The sequence below is a fragment of the Thunnus maccoyii genome, chromosome 24 (genome assembly GCF_910596095.1).
Source record: "Thunnus maccoyii chromosome 24, fThuMac1.1, whole genome shotgun sequence".
NCBI classification, from domain to species: Eukaryota; Metazoa; Chordata; class Actinopteri; order Scombriformes; family Scombridae; genus Thunnus; species Thunnus maccoyii.
This window is the reverse complement of record NC_056556.1, coordinates 14,066,698-14,085,877: the sequence shown is the minus strand read 5'-3', so window position 1 is coordinate 14,085,877 and position 19,180 is coordinate 14,066,698. Positions and strand designations below refer to the sequence as shown.

Below are 19,180 nucleotides of genomic sequence, written 5' to 3'. Positions count from 1 at the left end.
AAAGCAGCATGAGCAATTAAATGTTGATCAATTATTGCTGCAGCAAAATTAAATAAACAAGGGGTGAATTAAGATTGCACTAAGTACAGTAAGTGTTTCACAGCACTGCAGGTTATTTCATTTATGTGTCCATAGAATAAGGGGGGAATAGAATAGAATAGAAAAATATGGGACATGGTTAGTTTTTTTCAAAGTAAGAATACACAATTGACTTCTTGAATTCATAGAATCAAATTTACTGACTATTAAAATCTAACCAAAATATGTTTTTTATTGAATTTAAGTAGCAGTACATTTCTCCATTTTATCTATTTTTACAGGTTTAATACCTGTCTTAGTATTTCTACCTCCTTACCCAAAATCGCTCTCGATCTTATCAAACTGCCTGTGTGACATCCTCATTGTTGATGTAATTCCATGTTATCACAACTGTCTCATCACCATCTGCTCCTCCAAGGTCATCTTCCAGATCCCATTTAACTGTATCTGCCTTGTCTACTTCTGGAACATCTTCAAAAGTTTCATGACAGATGTGCTCAGGCTCTGTTTGTGAGGAGTCATCAGGAACTGCACTGCTCAGATCAATCATTTCAAAGCAGGACTCAGGGTAATCATTAGAAGGCTGGACATCATTCCAAACTTTATCATCATCATGATCATTCGCGTTGGTGTCCTGGCCGATGTGAGTTTTTTTAATGTCTTTTGGGGTTGAATGAGAGTGATGTGATTTTCCTGGACCTTGTGCTGTCACAGTCTCGGGTACTGTTCTTTGTTTTTTGGATCTTGGTTGCTTCTGGAAATGCAGACTCTGCAACAAATGAAAAAAAACAACACATTCTCAATGTTGTTGTCAGCAGTAATTTCAAATAATGGCAAGGAGAAAAACATATTCCACATTTAATATTAAATGGTGTGCAAAAATACATATGGCTCAAAAAAAGCTCCTCTAAAGCCTAGATTTTCTTACATCTTCCCTCAGAATCTCTATGATAGATTGGCAGCAAACATAAAAATACAGTACATGATATTGATATTTTTCATTAATAAAATGTTTCTTACTGGTGAGGAAAAAAAAGGTGTATACCACACTCAACCAATATGTTAATGAATACAAACCAGTAAGCCTTGTACAAATATAGTAATCCAAAAATGAGAGAACATTAAAAATATAATCACGCTTTCTTTCCCTCTCTAGCAGATGGAGCTTTTTCCATGTTGTCTAATCTTGGCATGAAGTTGTTTAATGATTTGTTTATTGAGGGCATCTTTGCATCCTTCCAACAGATTTCAGCTAAATTTAGTATCCCAAAAAGTCATTTTTCTTTAGATATCTACAGGTTTCTGACTTTGTCCAGGACACAAGCTCCCAATTTCCCTTTCAGCCTATAAGCCCCTCCATTGATGCTTTTTTTATTACCACCCCCTACATCAAAAGGTATCATCTCATGTGGATATAAGAGAATGTTCTCTCTTCAGAGTCAAAATATCATGGGAAATTAACAATGATCTATGGGATGATATTCTTCTCCAGGTTCACTCTTCATCTATATGTGTTAAACATGGTCTAATCCAATGTAAAGTCATACATCACACTCAGACTTTCTCATATTTATCCTGATATTAACTCTGTCTGTGATGGGTGTCGATAGGCTCTGGCCTCACTGATTCTTATGTTTTGGTCTTGCCCTTCTCTTCATAACTATTGGTCCAATATGTTTGAAATGCTGTCCGTGGTACTTCAGGTGCCCTTTGACCCAGTTGTATAAACAGCACTCTTTGGGGTAATACCAGATACAGTGGTCCTGCCAAAAATTTAAGCAGTCCTTATGGCCTTCCTGACCCTATTGGCTAGACGACTGATATTATTTCGTTGGAAGACATCCTCTACTCTATGAAGTTTGGATGGAAGCTTGTAATTACTTTTTTTGCTATGTACATAATGTTTATACGCCATTTTTTGTCTGTGTGTTTTAAAAAAAAACATGTCGAAAAATAAATAAAAAGATATATTAAGTTGCAATGAAAAATGGATCTGATCACACATGTTAATAACAAAGTCCTGGAAAAGGTGCAGGTATATGTCAGAAAGTTTCTGACACACACTGGGGTAACTGATGGTGCACAATGGCACCGCTCTCTTTAATGAAATACATGTGCATCATCTTTTAATTGAGTTATTACATGATGTTTAATTTTCAAGCACCATCTCTTTCCATCTGTCCCTGTCATTATCATTACTTTATTTATTACAAATATTTCTCCAACTGCCACAAACCTGTTTGCTAATGTCACTGTCAGATGAATGTCCATGCTCCACTAGATGTGTAATCGAATCATCTGCATCAATGTGAGATCCATGTTTAGTCAACCGTGAATCTGTTCTCTCTCAGTGATGCTAAAAGATAAATCCTCAGATAAGGAACACATTCACTTCAGATGATGATTGATCTGTTGAAGGTGCTTCTTCTTTTGTGCAAATATAAAATCTAAGCAACTTCAGTTTGGTGTGGTCATAAAGTTTGCCAACAGTGTCATCTAAAGTATTCTGGTTTCTTTTAAAAGCACAGCTTGCCCTTTTGTTCAGTGCCCATCTGGGAAAAATAGTTCCTTTCCTATTTCCAAAATCTGAACAACAGCTGTCGTTTTTTTCCAATGTTGCATGTCTTGTTCCTCCACCATTTTTGGTCCTCACTTGATGATATTCATTACTGCTAAAATGAAGCCATCCGATTTCAATCTTCCAGGAAGTCTTTTCTCCTGCATTATTTATCTGTCTTGCCATCCCTTCACCTTGCTTTTGGAACACACCTGATGTAGCACACAGTGTTCCTTTTGTCTTTGATCTCATTTTCTGTGTTCCTATTGTATCTCTTAATTCCTGCATAAGAGTTATATTTATCGGTGCTGCACTTTGTTTGTTGACAGGAGAGGACAGCTACTCGGTCACAGTATGAAGTGATATATTTTGTCATTTGTTCATCAGTCATGATGGATAGCACTGCCTTGTCAACCTGAACACATAAAATATTAGAAGAAATACTTGAAATGCTTACTTTGGTAGACACACACACACAAAAAATATAGCTACACTGAGATTGTACATACAGACACCAGATAGAAAGCTAGCCCTCTCCAAACAAAGTCCATTATATCCATTTCTATTCTGCAAAAATCTAGTTTGTTTTCTTTTTAATTAATTAGGTACAGTTTCCAGTTTAATATTAAATGAGCAGTCCTGCAAGTGACAGCACCTATTAATTCTGCTGCAGAAAAGTGTTCATATTAATGCTTCAGGAAAAGACACTGCTTTATCAGTGATCTGTTGGCTGATCCACCTGCCTGCAAAGTTATTTTGGTCTTGTTTAGGCCTGGCTAACGTTAGGCCATTAATAAAATAATCTGCAGAGATCGAGTTGTGTTATTAAGGCTTCTGCTCACTGCTCACATTAAAGTACAATCACTGGTAAGAGTTGCTTTGCTAAATTCTAGTTTATGCAAGCTTGTTCATTTAGCCAGTATGTTTTTCTTGCCATGACATCCAAAGTAAGCATGGTAACCACTTTTGACAGAGATAAAAGACACATAGAAACAAATTTTACAACATCTATAACCCTAATGACGTATGGTTGTTAGACTGGCATAACTTAGAGCAGGGAAGCAATGAGCGTTAACATTAGCTACGCTCGTTCCATTTTTCACTAAATTAGTCATTATCCCAGGCTCTGTGTTATGTTAACTTATTACGTTACTGAATGAATCTTCTGCCCACCTTGTCATGGGCATCATGTCCTCTTTTGGGACCTCTTGACTGCAGGAAATGTTCCAAATCCTCTTCCACTACTCTTCTTTTTTGCTGATTCCCAAATGGCTGAGCAACTAGAAAATAAATGACCTAAATGTTACATGTTTTGTTTCTGTTTTTTTTTTCCAACCATTGATTTTTTTTTTTTTACCTCCATGTCCCTTCTGGGGCTCCATATATCTGGTCTGAACCAAGAAAAAAAAAAAAAAAAAGTTGCCCTTTAGTTTTGGTTTGGTTTGTGTTAACACAGGCAGACATCATACAGTATGGATTGGTAACTCACTGACTGGACAGTTTTGGTGACTATCATCCTGCATCAACAGTGCTACAAGGACCCACATGGAGAAATCAAATTTCAGAGACTGACAGCAAATCATGAAGCACTTTACTAAGTCTAATGTGTTTGTTATAACTTCATTTTATGAATGTGACGAGCAAGGTAGGTTGGTCAAAAATGCCAATTTTGAAGAATCTCCAAAGCTACAGCAAATAAAGGTTTAGGACTCAGAGCTCATCTTCATAGAAGATATTGAAATTCTAAGGCTTATTTAATTTTAAGCAAGCAGTGCTTATTGCCCCAAGCATGACAGTTACACGTGAGGATCCATGTCTGCAGAATTTGTATTTTCTTAATATGGAGCACAACAAAATATAATATGACGATTGCATAGACCAAATGTGCTAACAAAGTCTGCTCCACACTGATAGAGCGTTATTTTCTGTCTTTGTGAAATTTTCAGCATCATCACTCAAGCACTTTAAGTACCCCTAAAAATAATCCAAACCTCATTTTAAAGCTTTTGATTAACAGAGCAGCACTCTATGAAATCTAAAGAACACTTAAACACTATGCCAATCAAAGTCAAAATTACACTCAAAGTGCAGAATGTGGGGGCAATCATTAATAAATGATTTTTAAACTGAGGGTATAACAATGGTTGTGTGTCTGTCATGCTTTTTAACAGGATAGTTGCACTAGTCTGCTTGAGAACTGTTGCCAGCTGGTAATTAGTCTTTTAAATAATGAAATAGTGAATCTTGAATTCACTGTTGGAAATCATGATCAATATTGTAACATACATCTTAGTCCCTCCAGGTAATCACTATCTTGCTATTGCAATAATTACTGCGAATTTGACCAATCTCTGCAATATTTGCAGGGGCTTGCAATTTCGCAAAATTCCCGCAATTTCTTCACATTAAACAGTCCCTCCAGGAAATTTTGCAATTGCAATTATTAATGTGAGAGCTTGCAATTTTGCTGAATTACTGCAACTTCAACAGATCGCTTATGATTCGCACTAAATGTCACATTTTGTATCGTGGTGACTTACATCATTGTAGCGCACAGGACACGATTACATATGACTCCTCATTGGTAGTCGGTAAAAAAAACCCCAAAAAACCCTTATTTTCCTTTGCTTGCAATTTTTCCCAATTCCCGCAATTTAACCACAATAAAGCACATAAAACGTTGTAAACTGTATCACAATTTTTTGAGAAATGCTGCTGCAAAATCAAGCATTTTTGGCTGCAATAATCACAAAAAAACCTGCAAAATCCTGGAGGGACTAATCTTTCCTCTGTGCTGGGCCTTTAAGCAATTCATCTTGACAAGATGTATTTTTGGAAGCGGCTATAGATCTCGTTTATCCGGTACTGTTGTACAAGGGGTGAATAAAAATGCAAGTTTGACATGTGTGATGTTCGTGAGAGGCATGAGAGCAGCTTTTAAAGTTTCTCTCCCTGTCAGCACTAAAGCTCTGCGTTGCTGCTGGGGCTTTGTAAGCAATTCTGTCAAAACTATTAACATTTGTGGATTAGTTTAGAGCAGGAAAATAAAACCTGTTAAAAAAAAAAAAAAAAAAAAAAAAGAAGTGGTGTGTGACATCAGTCAGTGAGTTTTGCATGCTTTGCTGGTGGCTGCAATCTCCTGCTTTAACACCATCACAAGGACATTTATATCCCCAGCTGAATAGCCCTTGCAGGAAAATGAAGGCCCTTGGATCGACCTGCCTCGGTGTGTGAATCAGACACACCATTAGCCTGAGCAGCCTCTTTCTACACATTTTTTACCATAAAAAGCAATGATCAGAGTGCTTCATGTTGTATTAAAGTGAGTATCGGCAGCAATCAACATTTCTATCATGGTATACAAATGGTTTTTGTATATTTGTCTATAAAATGTGATTTAAATATGAAGCAAACTATGTCGCAACGTTTCAAAGGCAGTCATGATGACAACCACATTATATAGTCAGCATAAATCACAATTCTAAATGTATGTTGCTGCTTTGTTATAATTTGAGCTGCTACCTAGGCATTTTTACTAAGTTCACATAAATGGAAGTATTTCTAAAACTATCACGGAGCAACCAGATGGTACTCCTACTCCTCAGAAATTAGCCAGAACTTCAGGGTTTCTGACTAGTTTAGAGCCAGCAGTGAAATGTGTTTTCATTTCAAACACTGGTCATCACAGGAAAAATGCATTGTATTTTATTTTGTTAGCCCCTCAAACCATCATCCTTTCTAACACTGCTTGTTTGTGTTTGAAAGACAAAAGGTTGCTAAGAAAAGATGTTTTTCCCCCTGTAAAGAACAAAGTAAGAATATGTCTCAGCATGTGATAATTAAGCACTTGTGACTTTGAAGCGGTTTCCAGTAGTGGGAAGTGTTTCTAATGGTTGTTTACTTTTTTATTGCATTGTAGCATATTGGATCAAAGTTACCTTTACATCAGGAAAAAATTAATTTTAACTTTGGTGTCAGAGAATCCTCTTGTCTTTACCAAATGCTTTACCCAAGTAGGACAATTAGTTATCAGTCCGGGTTGCAGTGGTAGCAAGCTAAGCAACGTAGCCTTGATACTCTTCTCACTAGCTACTTCCTGCAGCTCCTCCAGGTGGATGCCAAGGTGTTCCTGGGCCAAATGGGACATTTGTTCTGAGCCTGCCCTGAGTCTCCACCCATTTAGGCAACAAAAATCCACTAAATGAAATGACAAAATATGATGTTGGTCCTGGCACAAAAACCACTTCATTAGGCTTAGGAAAGGATCATGGTTTGGGTTAAAATAAGTACTTTGTCAAGGTTAGGGAAGCATCATGGTTTGGGTTACAATTACTACAGTCTTCAGCTTAGGAGACCTTTGGATGACAGTCATGGTCAAGATTTTTCTCAAACAGTGACTTACAGTTGGAAATGTTGTGTGAACTCCTTCACGATGGGCCACCGACTCATCTTTTGTTGGTCTCATTTACTTTACATAAAATGACTACAATAAGTTCCTTCCAGGGAGGTATACTGATTTTAAATTTGGGGTAAGAGAAAGAGAGAGCCTGATTTGAAGTATCAGAACTGGCATTGGAAGAGAATAAGTTGGATTGGTGCCTCCTTACCAGCCACCTTGTATCCATAATCTCTTTCTTCCGGTTACAACCCATAGCTCATTGCCATAGGAGAGAGTCGGAAACTGAGATCGACTGGTTAAATCGAGCTTTGCCTTCACGCTCAGCTCTCTCTTCACCATGACAGTTCGACACAATGCCAGCATTACTGCTGACACCACACCGTTCCACCTGTCCATCTCATACTACATCTTCCCCTCAGTCACAAGACGTGAGATACCCAAACTTTTTCACTCAGGCCAGCAACTCATTGTCAGCCTGATGGGAGACACTGCTGTTTTCCAGCAGAGATGGATTCTCATCTCAGCCACTTCACACCCCAGTGTGCGCTGAAGGTCAAAGGTCCGAAGCATCAGAGCAACCAATCACACTAATTTTTCAAGACAGTCATTATTTGAATGACCATAAAATTGCTAGTCAGGAAAATGTAAAACATGGGTCAATTCAAGTGACTGAACAAACAACCAATGCTGTAATTTTTCTGCTGAAGACCTGTCATCAGCCTGGAGACCATGTTTTATCCACAGATATCAATCGCATTTATGATGTAATGAAATCTGCCAAAACACAATCGCGACATAACTCAAACCTGTAATTGTCAGGAGCTTGACAGTCCACGTGGAAATGACCTAACCTAACCTTTACTACCTATGAAATGATGTCGCCTCACAGGCACACTCAGAAATAAATCCATGCACAGACAGACAGCTTGTTGCTGCACATAACTTATTCATAATACTGTCATAATCTCTTTGATCTCATTACACAGAGTCATCAAGTCCCATTTGCAGAGAACTGAGCCTCCCAAAAGGTTAAAGCCCCTTAAAAAAATCCAGTGACAAAAAAAAGGGCACACTTGACATCATGCTGTGATTCAAACCCTCTGAGGCTGGCTGAGTCTGTAGATGACGCCGTTTTCTCTGAGTAATTAGCATGTTCCTCAAGGGTAATCTCCCTACTATTGCTCCTTCTTGCTTCTGTTTCACTCACTAGACATATTTCAAGTCATGTCACGCCAAAATTGATACAAATGTCAGTCCAAATATCACCCATAAAATTAACACCAGTGCGTGATTACATGATCCCAGTATGGGATTTCACCATAAGTGCCATTAGCAGGTTCTTCTTGATTGGTTGAGTTTTACAGCTCATAGTAGTGTTGAATATTTGATGGCTTTTTTCACACTGTACACTTAAATTTAACCCATTCTATAGGTTGTATTTATTTGGCCACGTAAATAGCCTTATGTAAAATGCTTGAACGTTTCATTACAACACAACTGAAAAAAAGATGCTTATACACGGATCCAACATATTGTAGAAGCACACACTGGTGACACGTGCTTCCGACAGTAATGCACTTGTCAAAAATGGATTGTCAGGATACTCAGATTTTCACATGTATTGTGTACCAGAGACTTGTTTAAATGCCAGACGTAAATATAAGTGTTTGCAGTTTCCTCTTCAATAAATAGTCTTTTCCTCGGTTGACGTCACCAGTGACAAGGTGAATTCACTGAGTCTGTGGTGGATTTAATTTGTGAAACAACAGAAACAACTGTACCCAAAACTACAGTTAAATCATTCCACAACCAGAAACCATGGATTACCAGAACCATCTGGGATGCTATAAACACACACACACACACACACACACACACTGCAGTCTACAATTTAAGGCTGCAGTTTGGAAATATTGAAAATTATAAAGCAGCAGCATACAATGTAAGAAGAGCAGTAAGAGAGGCTAAAAAGGACTACAGGAAGAAAATGGGACTACAATTCCAGGAGGGCAATCCCAGAAGCATGTGGCAGGGTCAAACAACTATGACAGATTGCAAGCCCATATTGAGACTAAAAGCTACAAGCTGTTTTTTTTATGTTTTCTTATTATTCTTTCTGCAGAAAATGGCCAGTGAATCCCACAAACCAGCATTGGCTGTCGGACGATGCATATAAGCCAGAAAGATATTATTATTTTCTTGTGAATGGCCCTCATTTCTAAAATAACTCTGTCCTGAGAGGCAGAGTCTGCATCCTCATAAACAGTCTGGGAGTCAGCCACTCAGCTCTGATATCCTGTCAAGAGAGGCAACCAGACACCAAATGAAAACACATTACAGCACATCTTCACGTCTCATGGCCTGCAATGACTACAGCTAGTGTGAGTTGAATATTTGGCTTAAAATGTATGAGCGGAATTCACACGGGTTTTGGTAAAGAGGGGAGGATGAGACCCAGCAAGGGGATGAGATATGAATTTCAAATCCAAATAGAATATTTCATCACCGCTGAGCATATGTATTAGGGAGAAGCGTGTCCACAATTCCTTGCTGGAAGAATACTTCCACCTCTTTTTGATAAAGACAAGTTGGGGTAGAAGAAATCCCATTTGTTCACTCAGCATAACATTATCAGGAAAATAATGCAAGTCATTATCTCCTTGAAAAAAGATTGATCACAAGTGTCTCCCCTCCGGTTATATAAATGATTAAACTCAAAACAGCTTTGTTATTTTTGGATTGTTAACCCGCACCAAATTGATTCGGAGAAGTAGTTGACACAGGAATCGAATCTGAACCCTGGGAAGTATTTTTTCAGGACTGCAGCATTTAATGCAGTGTGAAAACTACTGGCTAATGTGTGATAAGCACATGTCTTCAAATATTATTTGGCAATGTTTGGGATTTTCTGTCAGGGAACATAATCCTCTACATCTCACAGAGCTGGCACCAGTCTGGACTGTGGTTTGCTGGTACTAAAGTCCTCTTTGCAGGAGCGAGTCATACAGAAAACAAACAAACAAAAAAAAAGATAATACAACAATATATGGATCATCTTTAGGAGACTCATCCTGAGAAAAAGAGGCTATTAAATACTTTTCATGTGGACTGCTTGATTTATGTCCTCTCCCAAGCTACATGAGCACTTTTAAGCTATTTAAGTGTCTGATAAAAATCAATCAAACCCATATAAAATGATTTTTAAATATATGAATATATATTGAACTACATTTTTATGTCCAGGTCTGCAGTTCAGAGGTGTCCTTGTCGTCCATATTAGAACCTGATGGGAAACAAAGGACCCTTAACTTTTTTATTTTAATGTATTAGCCTATAAATCCACTATGGTTAATTTAAAACCTGGGATGTTGTAAGAGTCAAAGACCATGACCATGATGGAGCCACTGAAGAGCACCTGAGTAAACTCATAATGCACATGAACACACACACACACACACACACACACATGGAGACTGACACTAATATGGTCTAATTATGCCTCTGTACCAGGAAACCTGCAGCAAGCTGCAGAGGCGTGATGAGAATAGTAGTTCTCCTTACAACAGTGTGTGTGTGTGTGTGTGTGTGTGCTTGCATGTGTGAGTGAGTGGATATTGTTTCACCCTCATGAACTGCTCTGACTGTGGTGAGCCCATAATCTGTCTGATAAGTGAGTATGTATAAGTTTCTCATGATTCAACCACAGGTTTTCTGTTCTTTCCTTTTGTGTTTTTCTTGCCGGTCCTGCTGCTAATCTCAGATACTTTAAAACAAAAAAAAAGAAGAAAAATATGTTTGTCCAAATAAAAAGAATACAAATATTGATTTTTTACAAAGATGTTTTAGACCAGTGTCAGTTGACATCAGTGAAACAGTTGTGAGGAACTGGCACTATGTTTCTCCTATTCCCTCTTCCAGTGTTCACACAACAAGAAAGAATGGCATTTTCTAGCTCAATATGTGGTGCAAAATCAAAAATGATTTGTTGAAATAAATATGAGTAACAAGTGAGTTTTATCAAATATTCACAAATGGGTTTTTTTCTTATAAGCTCTCCATGTGATTGCAACTGTGAAATAACAGAAAAATAAAAAAAATGTAATTAATCTATTAAGAAACATTCTTGTAGTCTTAAAAGTGGCACATCAAAATGTATCTGTGCTTCGGGAAATAAAAGGTGCTAGAAGTTTGGTGACAGTAACTATTCGCAGGGTTAGTTTTTAAAAAAATGTAGCTGGAAAGCTAACAGCTAAAACCCAACAAGACAGGAACGCTAACTTTATACAGACTGTGCCTATATTCTCCACTAGCATTTTGTTCTCAGAATTGTACATCATTTCACTCAATAAGGAGTGATTAAAGAGGGAAATGTTTTCTCAAAAGATGTACTATCTCAAATGTCTGCAAACCATTCCTCTTTATAGTCCAACAGAAGTTAAATGAAAGTGGACGGAGCAACGTGGCTAATAAGCTACAATAGCTTCCTCCATTTTGTACCATCTGGCTCTCCGTTTCCTCAAAGGTCGGCACTGTCAGTATCGTTGATTATTGGTTAACGGCACTAATTCAAAGGTCAATGTTCACCAAAGCTCAACTTTATGTGATAATTGCCCCATGCAGTGGTTCCAATGATATGAATTTATTTGCGTGACCAGACCTTTATACCATTATGCCATTGATTGACTCATGGTGAAAGTCAAGTTGAAAGTTGCCCATGAAGAAGGAATTCGGAAACTGTTCTCAACTTTCAGTTTTCTATTTTATCCCACGTTCTTAAAAAAATGAGAAAATGGTAGGTTTATCATTAATAATTAATATATTCTTGAAGAATAAGTGCGCAAAAAGGATATTTTGAGTGATGAGAACAAACTGTTTTACAATTACTACTACTCAAGAAGTACTGTGTATATGTGTTTCTCTGTGTGCTCCAAACTTTTCCCCACAAACTTGGTAAAGATACATTAAATACATAACCTAGGTCCAAAAATGAAGCCTGAACAATAAAACAGCAAACCATGAAGTTCCCATTGATACGTTTTTACTTAATATTTCAGAAGTCCATGCAAGTTTATCGGTTTAATAGCCTTTCTCCCTCTCAGTGACTCCCTTATTTTGTGCTGAGTGTTTATGAAAAGCGCCCACTCACTTTCACCTTGCACCGCCTCCAGTCCTCCTATCTGCTGGCCTGATCTTTCCATTGAAGTCTCTGACTTCAGCCAGTTCCCCCCCGTCAGCTGAACGCAGAGTGTTTGCACCCTCCAGCCCCTGGTTTGAGTCTGGAGCCACTCTGGGTGCTGACGTTCCAAATTTTCAAAGTTAAGTTTGAATACAGTGTTTTCGCCAGGTCATGAAAAGGTTACAGTCCTGCAGCGCTGAATAGTTTTCACATTGGTGATGATTTAAGTTTTGGCAGTATCAACCGGACAGATCTAAAAAGAAAAAAAAAAAATCTACCAACACTATTTTGTTATACATAGTTATGGAATAATTGAAGGTGCCACTATACTAATGATAAAATGTGCTGATTTCAGATACTTGATAAAAAAGACAAGGACACAGCCTTGTCTCTCTGTCAGGCATATTTTGGTTTTCAAGTCACACACTTCAAAGACCTTTTTAAAAATGAGAGAGATTAACCTCGGATAACCACTGACAGTCTAATTTATTCTGTTTGCATTTGGCATGAATGTGTTTTTTCACAAGAGGAAGCTAAAGTGCAAGCACATATAATTCCTGTCACGGCAGTCCTGCCTTGGAAAAAAAAAAAAGAAGGAAAAAAGTACCTGCTGATACATTTTGAACTAAATATTCCCTTCACATTGAGTCTAGCCATCGCGGACCATGAGACATGACGATGTGCCGTAATGTGTTTTCATTTGCCGTCTGGCTTCATTCCCTCGACAGGACATCAGAGGACAGTGGCTGACTCCCAGGCTGTTTATGAAGTACAGCCTCTCCGGACCAGGTACCAGAGGAGAAGCAACTTGGCTCTTTAAGCATGAGACCTTCATTTGAACTCCGGGGCCTTGGAGAGATGGCTTGCATATGATTCCAGGAGACGCAATTTATAAAAAAGACTCATGAATAAATTTCAAACTAATGAGCAAAGGCAAGCCAAAGTAGCAATTTGTCTTAAAAAAAAAAAAAAAAAAAAAAAAAAAAAAACAGTGGTCCCTGAACATAATATGAGGTCATTTATTTACGCAGACATATGTAGATATAGAAGGTAAACAGCTTAATTTGTTTATTTATTTGACCATTAATTCATTTATTGATCCATTACTTTTGTCAGTTAATTCATTCTATAAATATAAATAAATGAATACTACAGTTCACTGCTAGAGCTAAAAGATATTTTGTTGGGAATTCCCAGAATTCCTGTACCCTGATGTCAGTAAATTGCACACAAGATGCTGATGTCACTGATGTTAGGGAGGACATTTAGCTTTTAGCTTCAATTGTGGATTCAACACTCCCTGCAGGTGGAGAAATGTACTTCACTCTTGAACATCATTTGGGCTAAACAGGCCAGTGTGCGATGATTCATGACTTCATATAGATGCATCACATTAAACACAAACAACCAATATTATACAGTCCTTGAATACTTCTCTCTATACTTTCTGTCTGCCAGTGTCAGCTAAATAAAAGTTTACATCATTAAGTACACCAACATCAGTCAAAAAAAAGCCTGTTTCAAACTATTTGCACTGTGTTTTACCTTGCAGCCTGAACCAAATATAGATGTTTTTTTTAGCTTATTACCATATGTCTTATGGGCACTGAATTCTTGATTTTGTTGTGAGATGCATTTGAAATCTCAAAATAGAGACTCTGCAGGAAACCTGAAAAACTATCTTAAAACTTCAAAAGTGTCTTTGTGTTTTTGGTCCGGTGTTTGTGTTGTTGTCTTCAACCTGAGTGTGAGGCTAAGAGGAAGAAAGCGCAGACAGAAGGCGGTGACAGAGGTCACCCTTGAGGAGCATGCTAGATGTGGGCCGGGAGACGTGCGTCTGAAAAAAACGCAGTCATCCTAGCGTGATTTGGTCGTGAAGCTGTAATGTGCTGTGGTGCATTTTTTACTAGCCAAAATTTGACAGGGGTTTTAAAGCTTTGAGAGGTTCAGTTCTCAGCGCAGGGACTTGAGATGGCTGTTAGCATAATGAGAACAAAGAGACAATGACAGCAATATAAATAATAGATATGTGTGTATGTGTGTGTGTGACTGTTTTTGATTGTGTATACTCCAATATGAAGTCTGGAAGAGGACATGAACACACATTCACAGGTTGAATTATTGACCGGGGCAAGGTTGAATTATTGACATTTTGCCACATCATGTATCTTGGGTGGATTGGATATCAAAAAAGCTATGTGAAAATGCATCCAAGTAGCATTCGAGACACACCGATTGTGACACATTCTAGCCAAAAAAAAGGTGTGAATGCATCCGTCTCTTCATGATGCATATGAAAAATCCACTCGCAGCGTCTGTCTCCTGTGATAACGCCAGCTCGAGTTGATATCAGTTGTCGTCCCCACCGTCTTATTAAAGCAACAGCAAACAGCAGATACAATCCAATCATACAGAAGACGCACCGTGTGATGAGTTCAACCACTGAATAATCCTATTCATCCATGTGTTTATGTTAGTTTGTGGGTAGCTGTCAGCTAGAGCAACTCTTTTTTTTGTCATATTTAAACCACTAAAGTGAGAAAGTTATTCCAAATTGCTTCAGAAGCTTCACTATCAATATCTGGACTGAAGTATGGCCAAAGCTGATTTGCATGTAGCCCAGGAAAACCAATATGTTTGTATATACATATAGGCTATATGTGCCTGAGTTTAAGTGATACTACAGTAGACACTTGAAATGACAAGTGTAAATGAGGCCTTTGTATAGTCTACTGTGTGCACTGCACTTGAGAGGAATATGGGAGTGATAAGGTACATGTAAAATATAAAGAAGATGGGAGCTGTGGGTCGATTGGGTAGCGACAGTAAATATTTGCCCTGAAGAGGCTGATCAGGCCTTTCTTGATAACATACGTCCTCATGATTCGTTCAACTACGGTATCAGCTACTCTTATTCTTTTCTATTTTTCAATGAATTGGTCATGAACTGAGCTGGAGCGCAATTTGATACGGTGTGACAGGAATAAATGGAAACATAACACTGATAAAAAAAAAAACAAACCAAAAAAAAAACAATATCCAGAGATTATTGTCTTTGGCTATTTACTGTATGATTTAGCTGACGTTATAAAAAAGCAATGCATTGTCATGCTGCGAGCATGGAAATGAAATATGATGCAACTTTTGTGAGCGTGACAAAGGTGCTAAGTGCCCGTAAGCGTGCCCTCACACTTTAATTGATTTGTTTGTTGATCTATACATGGAGAGTAAGCAAAATGGATTTTCCATCACATTCTAGCAAGCTGGCTACCCGTCATGCAAATAAGGGAGATGCTCCTCCTGCGCCACAGCCATGAAACTAAATCCTGCAGTCACCACATGGCAACGCCTAACTATGTTAATATTGATGAAAACTACAGTATTCCATAGCAAAGTATATCTGAACAACATCTTGAAAAGGTCTAGACGGGAGTGGAGATATTTAGAGGTAGCATACATGGCATAAGTCGCACAGTCTGCACTCCATCCATTAAAATGGTATGTTAGTGAGCGTCTTTCAATAATACATGTATGCATAATGTGCAGAAGCTTCTTAAATGATTTAACATCAAGTCTCACATAATGAGCTTCGTTTACATCCAGGGAATTCCTGGATATCACCAGGAGATTCCCAAATAATAGCTTAGGTTTCCTCACTATTTAATTCACTGTATGCATTGTGTTGCATATTAGTGTGACAAAACCATATGATCTCACCACTACACTTTTAACTCCTAAATTAGCAATAAATCCAAGGGGAGCAATTACCAAATTTGCATTAATGTGGAGTTCTAGGCTACAATAAGCTTTAGAAGTACTTTGCTGCAGCATATACATGACATTGTAACACATCTCTTTAAAAGCAGCTACAGTTATGTCACCCTTGCAGGTAGATTAAGGGATGAAAAAAAGTCAGGAGAGGTCGTTGTTATGCGATACAAGCAATTAAAACTGACTCTACAAACATAATAAATGAGTGAGCTGACACCTCGAGTGTGACATTATCTGTATTGTTTTAGATTAATAGCATCGACAAACACTTCTCATTTAATTTAACATATCACTTCACTTCTACTCCGCAGTGTGACTTAATAGAAGGCAAAGGAACGAGGGTGACCCAAAGTGTGAAATTAGTAGCAAGACATCTCCTGTCTCTACTCACATGAGAAATGATGGTGTCACTGATCATGATGAATGTACACTATTCTGATGATCCAGCATGTGTATGATGAGATTGATGTGGTAATCTGTGGATAGAATGAGCTCTTATTTTTGTTCCCCTTTGATACTCTGAGAATTTTTTAAATGCCTACCCAAGGCTGCGACACAACCCCCTTTTCTGCATCGGACTTTTTTCTTAAATTATAAAGAAACGTCTCTCCGTCTCTTACGTAAGCTGATATTTTGCATCACTAAGGCTGAACATGCTGTGCGGTGTTTGCTGCAGGATTGGTGATAATCATTACTTCAGTCTTTTTGAAGTGTGTTTCAGAATGATCGATGAGGGAAAATACTGCAAGGTGTTTAACAGAATGCTGATCTTTGTGATATTTTGTTTACCTCTAGGACACACTGTATACTTTGTAGTGTTATGCATTAAGTAGACTTTCTACATTTAAGCATAATTTACCTCAAAGTGCACTTTTAAACATAATAAGTATTCATACCTGTATCATCCTCCGTGAAATTAGCAGGTTCCTAACATATCCTCTGTGTCTGCTTATCTTTACCACTGAAATGAAACCAGTGTGTGCCGTATCTGTCCTGCAAACACTGCTATTTACTTAGAAAAGTGTGCTGGAGCATAAGCTAACAACTACTTGTCCCCTTGGGTATTACCTGGTTCTTATCACATTCTTTTAAATCATTTTCCTTTTTGTTCCCATTAAGATAAACACGTTCTGTATCACCAGCAGTGAGTATGGAATTTTAAAACTTCTGCACAAATCAGCTCTTTTTGGTCCATGGATTTGTTGGACCCCTGCTTGCTTTTAATACAAGTTAAATCAGGTTCAATGAAATGTGCTTCTACTTCAAGCCCAAACTTGATTTACATGTTTCAATGTGCTTACCCATTTTATTTGCTACTGAAAGTGGTAGCAACTTAAATATATTTTGTATAGCACCAGAAATTACATTCATATTAGACAAATCTGTCAATTTGTTTTAGCAGTATGGAAAGTAAGTGTATGCAGCCTGCAGCTGGCTTGTGAACACACGCGAGGACGTGTATGCATGTGCACATGGGTGACACACTGTAGACAGTAACGTGCCAAGAAATGTAGAAATGAGTCAACAAACACAAGGAAAACCAAAGCCAGCTGGCAAGCAAACATGGATGTAAATTAAATGTAGATTATATGTATATTATGTTAGGCCTCAATGGTGAGAAACAGTGGTTAAAAAACATTAAGTTAAAATTAAAAGGTACCCTAGCATAAAATCACTAGGGTACCTTTTAATTTGAACATTTTGCTTTGTAGTGATTTTTGTGCAATCTTTCAATGTTACTTTATGAATGATGAATTGCATAGAAAAGTCCATTTTAAAGAATATAATGTGAAGACCACACTCTGTGAGGCTATACTAGAGCTAAATGCTAATATCAGCATGCTTCAACTTAAGTTTATTTACAGTCCATCACCCAATGAGTCTCTGTACACTTTACAAGCCAATAAAAACAACAGAAAAAAGAAGCCCATGATACTACATGTAAAAGTACACACACATAAACATGCACTCACACACACATACAAAGGTAATAATGTTAATTTTACAACACGGTTTAGGTTAGTAATTTTAAAACAGAGATTATACAACCCTAACAAGGTTGGGATAGCTATATGTCAAGGAGGAAAACACACAGTGATTTGGGTTGTCAGCTGGTGAAAAGGAAAGGTAGTAGAAAGTAAACAGAAAAAAAGATGTGATTTCAGCCTGGATTTGAAAGTTGCAACAGAGCTTACCTCCCAAATGTGCAGTGGTAGATTATTCCAGAGAAGAGGAGCTTGGTGGGCAAAGGCTCGACTATTGAAAGTGTTCTTATTGAATCGAGGAACGATTAAGTAACCGGCACCAAGGGAACGTAAAGGACATGATGGAGGATATGGAGCAATAAGGCTGGAGATATATGAAGGAGGCAGTCCATTTAAAGCCTTATAGGTAAGAAAGAGGATTTTGAAATCAGCTCTCACATGGACTGGTAGCCAGTGCAGAGACATCAGTACCTAGTGTTATATGATTCAACGTTTTAAACCTTGTGAAGACTCTTCTGGACCAGTTGAAGACCTTTTGTTGCTGTCTTAGGTAGGCCAGAGAAAAGTGCGTTACAGTAGTCTATTCTAGATGTTATAAAGGCATCTATGAGGATTTCAGCTTCTGAATTTGATAAAACAAGGCGTATTTGGGCTATTTACAAAGGTAGAAGAAGGTAGTTTGTATTATATACTTGATATGTAGCTCAAATGTAAAGAGATGGATCAAATACTGTTCCCAGATTCTTAAATGTAGGGGTCAGAGAAATTGTGCAGCCATCAAGATTAATGGCAAAGTCTGCAACATGCAGCAATATAGTCTTGTGTGCATTCATGCCAACATACAACAACAATGCTAAAATGCTGATGTTTAGCAAGGGTACCATGTTCACCATCTTAGTTTTGTGTGTTAGCATGCTAACATTTAGAGGAGAACATTTTAAAGAGTACAGCTGAGGCTAATGGTGATGACATTGGTTCAAGAGGTATTTACATAAATGACAAATTAAAAAAGGACAAAAAATGAGACTTCCAAGAAAACAGTCTAACATACTACTTCCAACATGATATCCATTTAACAGAGATGGAGTGCCAGACTAGTGAAGGCAAAAAATTAAAGAACATACCTAGTTTTTAAGTACATTTAGTAAATATCCTATGAAATAAGATGTTAAGTATTTGGAAGTATGGGTTTTTAGCAAGGTTAGCTCTGTTGTGGGAATATGTCCGTCTTCAATGGGTCTGTGTTTCTGAGA

General features: G+C 37.8%; 1 protein-coding gene across 10 annotated transcripts in view; it reads right to left on the bottom strand.

Moving 5' to 3' along the window:
* LOC121892073 overlaps positions 1-19,180 on the bottom strand; it is a 280,491-nt gene that overhangs the window by 92,236 nt on the left and 169,075 nt on the right. For 6 of the 10 annotated variants that reach the window (XR_006094287.1, XR_006094292.1, XR_006094286.1 and 3 more), the window contains one exon: positions 356-808. The exons of 2 other annotated variants lie outside the window; for them this stretch is intronic. Coding sequence is in view for 1 of the 8 variants with exons in the window: in XM_042404864.1 (XP_042260798.1) it covers positions 377-808; positions 3,770-3,876; positions 3,954-3,987 (573 nt within the window). In the remaining 7 variants the exon portion in view is untranslated. Of the gene's footprint in view, positions 1-355; positions 809-3,769; positions 3,877-3,953; positions 3,988-19,180 lie in introns of all 10 variants that reach the window. 2 more of the 10 variants (XM_042404864.1, XR_006094290.1) reach the window with 2 other exon arrangements.